The sequence below is a fragment of the Morus notabilis genome, unplaced genomic scaffold (assembly GCF_000414095.1).
Source record: "Morus notabilis unplaced genomic scaffold, ASM41409v2 Scaffold1522, whole genome shotgun sequence".
NCBI lineage: Eukaryota > Viridiplantae > Streptophyta > Magnoliopsida > Rosales > Moraceae > Morus > Morus notabilis.
Window position 1 is genome coordinate 132,168 of NW_010359049.1, and position 6,048 is coordinate 138,215.

At 35.4% G+C, this 6,048-nt stretch overlaps 1 protein-coding gene across 1 annotated transcript; it reads left to right on the plus strand.

Annotated features, from left to right (window-relative positions):
• The first annotated feature begins 2,084 nt into the window (after nucleotides 1-2,084).
• On the plus strand, nucleotides 2,085-5,807 carry LOC21389700 (disease resistance protein RPM1). The gene is made up of 3 exons (XM_024162758.1): nucleotides 2,085-4,393; nucleotides 5,415-5,658; nucleotides 5,751-5,807. Exons 1-3 carry the CDS (start codon nucleotides 2,085-2,087, stop codon nucleotides 5,805-5,807), a joined length of 2,610 nt encoding a protein of 869 aa, XP_024018526.1.
• The last annotated feature ends 241 nt before the right edge of the window (nucleotides 5,808-6,048 follow it).

The window sequence follows — 6,048 nt, forward strand, 5'->3', positions numbered from 1 at the left end:
GAGATATAGTTCCTACTTGTTGAGCGAAAGCTCAATCAGATATGTTCATGCTGTAGGTAAGAAACCTATCAGCAATTCTTGAAGGGCAATGGCAAGCGGCGGACGAATGGTGGAGATGGGAATGGATACCGCTCACGCAGTTATCTTCCGCAGTAAGTTTAAGAAAAATCATGTATATGTATATATGATTTAAAGGTTTCAAGCATGTATGTTTAAAAAGTATAGGTACATATGTATGTTAAGGAAACCGAGGTTGTAGCGAACAGCCCTCGTTTTGAGTATTTAAGTTTTAGAACGTTGCAACAGAGCATGCAACAAATAAACAAATTTTAAACATGACGATTTAAATGATTGATTTTAAAAGGGCTTTAAGATGTACTTGAATTTAAGATTTCTCACGAAATCCGTTTTAAAGTCAAAATTAAATGGCCCGATTGAATTGGCTAGTTTTAAAAAGGCTTTTAAAGAGCATTTGAAATAAGAGTTCAAATGCTGCTCTGTTTGAAAGATATTTTTAGAACGTTTTATCTTAACTGAAATTAAGAAAAGCTTTAAGAAATTTAGTGATTCACTTATTTGAAATTATTGTTACAAATTATGAAAGTATTCTTTCTTATATTAAAAAAAAAATGTTCCGCAAATTTTAAGAAACCCCAGTAAGTACAAGTTAAAGTTTACGTTACAGTGGCGGCCTCATAGGAGGGTCGTCACATTCTAGTTACCTTCTAAACGGGTCCTAAAAGGTGATTTGGTACACGGGTTTGGACCACACAGTTCAAACCTTTTCACTACACTAATTTCTCTCATAAAAATCTAAAGTTCGGTTCAAACTTTCTAGTTTGAACCTATGAACTAAACAATAATTAACGTTCTATTTGCTTAGCTGATTCAAATTGTGTAGTTTTGAACCTTTTGAGTTTAAAATAAAAATTATAATCCTATGTTGGTGGCCTGATCGGCACTAGGCTGCCGATCACTACTCCGCCCATCACCTTGCCGAATAGGCAATAAACATTGGTAAGTGTTCAACAACCCAGCCTAACAAGATATCTGAACCTACTCTTCTACTCTCCGCCGAGTGCAGGCTAGAGAAATCTCAGCAAAACACTCCTCGCCCTTTGCCCTCCAAAACACGCGATAAGAATGATTCCGTATTAGGGATCATCTCCACCGTCCATTTGGATAATTGTACAACCGGTGAGAATCCATGACACCTGAACTTGGTCCTAACAGAACCATACGGCTATACGTGGATTACGGGTTTGACCCGAGTCCAATAGCAAACTATAAATACCTCCATGATCATTTACTAAGGTATGGACAATTTCTCCTCCAAACTCTGTCTCTCCATTAATAGCTCCCAAGTAGAACGCTGACTTGAGCATCGGAGAGTCATGTAGGGCCGTGTCTCCTTTGTTCCTAGATAAGAGCACCATACCAAAGAATCCAACCAACTCAGGTAGAGGTTGAGAGTCCGATCACTGAGCACTGCCACACGTGCTGTTGTGTTAGATTTTGACATCAACAACCTATATAGTTTTATGTTATTCGAATGAGCATTTAGTAAAGACCTAAAAACGAAATAAAATTTTGAATTAGTGTTTGGTTAAATCATCTACAATTGTGGTTTATTATAAACCGACAAATTTGAACTAGTTTTAATTTTGGTTTTGAGAATCTTGGGGTGGGCTTATTACTGTGCAAATGGTTAGAAAATTTGCCATTAACACATCAACTATAGCGTCACATTGGAGATAATCTTATTTTTAATTAATGTCCATTAATTATTATCTTTTGTTTTGTAAAAAAAAAAAAAAAAATCATATCTGCCTGAAGGGAAAGGAAAAAACCACAAGAAAAAGAAAGCTTTGAAATAAAAGAATTACACCTCAAGCAAGTTGTGTGCCTTGAAAGTGCGTATAAGTTCACCATTTTCCTATCAACAATTAGAAGAGTACATGGAAGAAATTAAATGTATATAACATTGCATTGGATATCTAAAAGACACTGTACAGCTCATACTTGCATTGCAGACTATCATAAAAGCAGTCACACAGAGAGAAGTGAGCCAAATTCCACTATTGATGGCGGAGACAGCGGTTTGCTCTCTTATAGACAAGCTAATTCCACTATTGACTGAAGAAGTGAACTTGTTGAGAGGTGTTCGTGGAGAAGTTTCAGAAATCAAGACGGAACTTGTGTTCATTCGGGCTTTCCTCAAGGATGCTGATCAGAAGGCAGAAGTCGAAGGTGACATTGGCGATGGCGTTAAAGCATGGGTTGAAGAGCTAAGAGAAGTTGCATTCAAAATAGAAGATGTTATTGATGTGTATATATATCTCACGACGATAAATCATTCTGATCGGCATCGATTCATTGCTTTCCTCAGTAAAATTGCTTGCTTTGTCACAAAACTGAAACCGCAGCATCACATTGCGACACAAATACGAGAGCTCAAAGGAACCATTCGAGGTATTAAGGACAGAAGTGCAAGGTATGGCTTTGATTCTCTACAACAAACACCCATGAGTGATGCGCCTCAACGATGGAATGACCCTCGGAGGGCAGCCTATTTCCTTAGAGAAGCTGACGTTGTGGGTATTGAATCTCCTAGAAATGAATTGATTGAAATTTTGAAAACACATTCTCCAGAACGCATTGTGATTTCAATAGTTGGGTTTGGGGGTTCAGGAAAAACTACTCTAGCCAAACAAGGTTACAATTATGTAAAAAGAGACTTTGATTGTCATGCTTGGATTACAGTTTCAGAACCATACAGTGCAAAGGAGCTACTAAGAAACCTAATAACGAAGGTTCACGAAGCAACTGAAGCATCCGCTCCAGCAACTATTGATACAATGGATGAGCAATCACTAACAGAGCAATTGATAAACTACTTGCAGAACAAAAAATATTTTGTTTTCGACGATGTCTGGAATAAAGAATTTTGGGGAGATGTAAATTTTGCTTTACCAGAAAATGGTGGAAGGATAGTGATCACAACAAGGAAGAATGAGGTTGCTAGTTTTTGCAAAAGATCAGTATCTTCCGTCCATGTCCATTTGATGGAACCTTTGCCTCCTGACAAAGCCATGGAACTCTTTTGCAAACGGGCTTTTCTATCGGAACCTGAACGGTGTTGTCCTGCCAACTTAGAATATTGGTCTCGCGAGATTGTTGCCAGTTGCCAAGGGTTACCCCTTGCAATTGTAGCCATTGCTGGTCTTCTGTCAACTAAAAACAAGGTCCCTTATGAATGGCAAAAGTTTTATGAAACCCTCAGTTCAGAGTTGGTCAATCATTCTGATCTCAAAAGCACAACAAGAATACTATCACTCAGTTATACTGATTTACCTTACTACCTCAAATGTTGCATATTGTACTTTGGAATTTTTCCAAAGGGCTATTCCGTTAGATGTGGTAGATTAATTCGCCAGTGGATAGCGGAGGGTTTTGTGAAACCTCAAAAGAACAAAACCTTGGAGGCTGTTGCAAAAGAATACTTATCTGAGCTAATAGATAAAGGTTTAGTTGAAATATCAAATGTAGACGACGAAGGGAAAGCAAAGCGTTGTCGTGTTCATGATCTTCTTCATGTTGTCATCTCACAAAAGATGGAAGAATCAAGATTTTGCCAAGTTTTATCAGATGAGTCACCAACTTTTGAAGGAGTTGCTCGTCGTCTATTAATAATCTTTAGCTCAGACAATAATTTGCAAAAAGCTGAAATTTCCCGGGTTCGTTGTCTTTTTATGTTCAATGGGGATAATGAGATGCTCAATTCTACTGTTAATGCACTTGCCACAAGTGTCAAGCTCCTAAAAGTACTTGATTTTGAAGACACTCCATGTTTAGATCATCTCCCTGAAGATATTGGAGACTTGTTTCACTTGAGATATTTAAGTGTGCGTCGTACAAAAGTGAAGCTGCTCCCAAATTCCATAGGAAAACTGGTAAACATGGAGACTTTGGATCTAAAGGAATCATTGGTTTATGAAATTCCTGCAAGTATTAATCGGCTTAGTAAGTTACGACATCTTTTTGGCCGGAGTTTTGTCAACAACACTGAACTCTTTTCTTTCGACAGAGTAAGAGGAATAAAAATACAGAGAATCGAGTGCTTCAAACACTTGCAGAAGTTATACTACATTGAGGCCAATATTGACGGTGCTTGTATAATAGAGGAGCTTGGAGCTTTGACGCAGTTAAGAACATTGGGCATTTTTAAAGTGAGAAGTCGAGATGGAAAAAGTCTATGTGGTTGCATTGAGAAAATGAAATACCTCGAATCCCTTGTAGTGAGATCGATAAGTGAAGATGAAACACTTGATTTAGATTCCATTTCACATCCCCCCGAATTTCTTCGCCGTCTCTGTTTACGGGGTCCTAAGTGAGAACAATTCAAAAAGATACCTACAAAAAATTTTAATTATTATATAGATAATTTTTCTTAAAGTAAATTTTAAGGTTTTTTTATGCATCATCCCATTTTTTATTTTAAAAAATTGCTACCCAATTAAAAAAATGACTAAAAAAGGTTATATTATTATTTAGAAAACTTTCTTTAATAAACTTTTAGGTGTTGTATTATTTTTTATGCATTAGATTATTATTTTTTTCAATTCAAACTATAGTTTTCAGTCATCTAAACGTTAATTCAAATTATATTTCTTATTCGAATTAAAATTTCAAATACATAATTAGACATTAGTTCGGACTACTTTTTAAATCACACTGTTTAGATTTTTATGTTCAAATAAGAAAAGTTTAAATTACACAATTCAAACTAATGAATCAAATGAGCACTTATTGTTGGTGCTTCCATTTCCTCCGAGAAACAAGCTATGGGCATTGGGGCAAATTAATAGAGATTCTGCAGGTTTTATTATGGCAGGGCTTGTGGGGAAACTTGATGGTGTTTTCTTTGTTCATGAAGGTGAAGCTTAAGCTATCTCCATGAGTTTCCTATGGGCTTTAGATGTTAGTTTGAATCTTCAGTTCGTGTAATCTGATGCACTGATAATCATCCAAGTTACGGGACACTCTTCTTTCCTTTTCTTTTGTAACGAGTTTAGTTTATTATTGTTAGATGTATTTAGTTTATTATATTATTTTCTAAGAGTTAAGTTATGTTATGTGTACAGGAAAGCTAATAACGCTATCCACACTTTAGCTGCTTATACTCTTAATACAGATGATAAGCTAATTTAATTAGTGAAAACTCCAACTTTCATGAAATCTGTTATTATATCATACGTTTATTCTTATTAATAATAACAAAGTCTATTCTTAAAAAAAAAAAAAAAAAAATTTTTCTCATTAGTATCTCTGAATTTTTGGGTTACTTTCAGTTTGTTTCTTGAACTTTAAAAACTCTTATTTTGCCTCATAAATTTTAAATTGTTCTCACTTAGCATTTATTGTAAAATCTTCGGTGAACAACTACACTTTGAAGAAGGTGTCTTCCCAAAACTTAAGGTGCTCGGACTTAACGGCTTGAAAGGGTTGAGTTCATTGATAATAGAGGAAGGAGCATTGCGCGACCTGGAAAAGCTTTACTTTGGGACTTCGCCACAAATGAAGGAGGTGCCAACTGGCATAAAACATTTAAAAAATCTTAAATCCCTATACTTCTTGCACATGCCAGATGAATTCGTGGCAAGTGTGAATCCAAATGGAGGACGAAGTTATCAATCCTCCATCACAATTCTTTGTTGTTTCTTTTCCTTTTTTTGTCTTTCCAATGTTAGTGGCAGAGCCACATTGTATTTGTTAGGACACGGTCCCGTTCAACTTTTCTTGTTTGAATTTTTACCCTTATTTTGCATTAGTATTTTTTAAGAAATTAGTTAGGTCTCTTTTTGGTAAGAAAAATTACAAATATTCTCCCGTTGAATAATTAAAATATGTTGTTATGTTTTCATATTATAAGAAAAGTTATGATTGTACCTCCACTCATTGTAATTAAAATATATAAATATTTCTCTGTTTAATAATATTTCTAATTGTTTTTTCATAGTTTCCTTGCTTAAAAAACAAAAAAAATTC

Coding starts and splice junctions, on each gene's coding strand:
- LOC21389700 (XM_024162758.1), top strand. CDS start 2,085: ATGGCGGAGACAGCGGTTTGCTCTCTTATAGACAAGCTAATTCCACTA. Junction 4,394..5,414: donor TGTTTACGGGGTCCTAAGTG/AGAACAATTCAA, acceptor GTTCTCACTTAG/CATTTATTGTAAAATCTTCG. Junction 5,659..5,750: donor ACATGCCAGATGAATTCGTG/GCAAGTGTGAAT, acceptor TTCCAATGTTAG/TGGCAGAGCCACATTGTATT.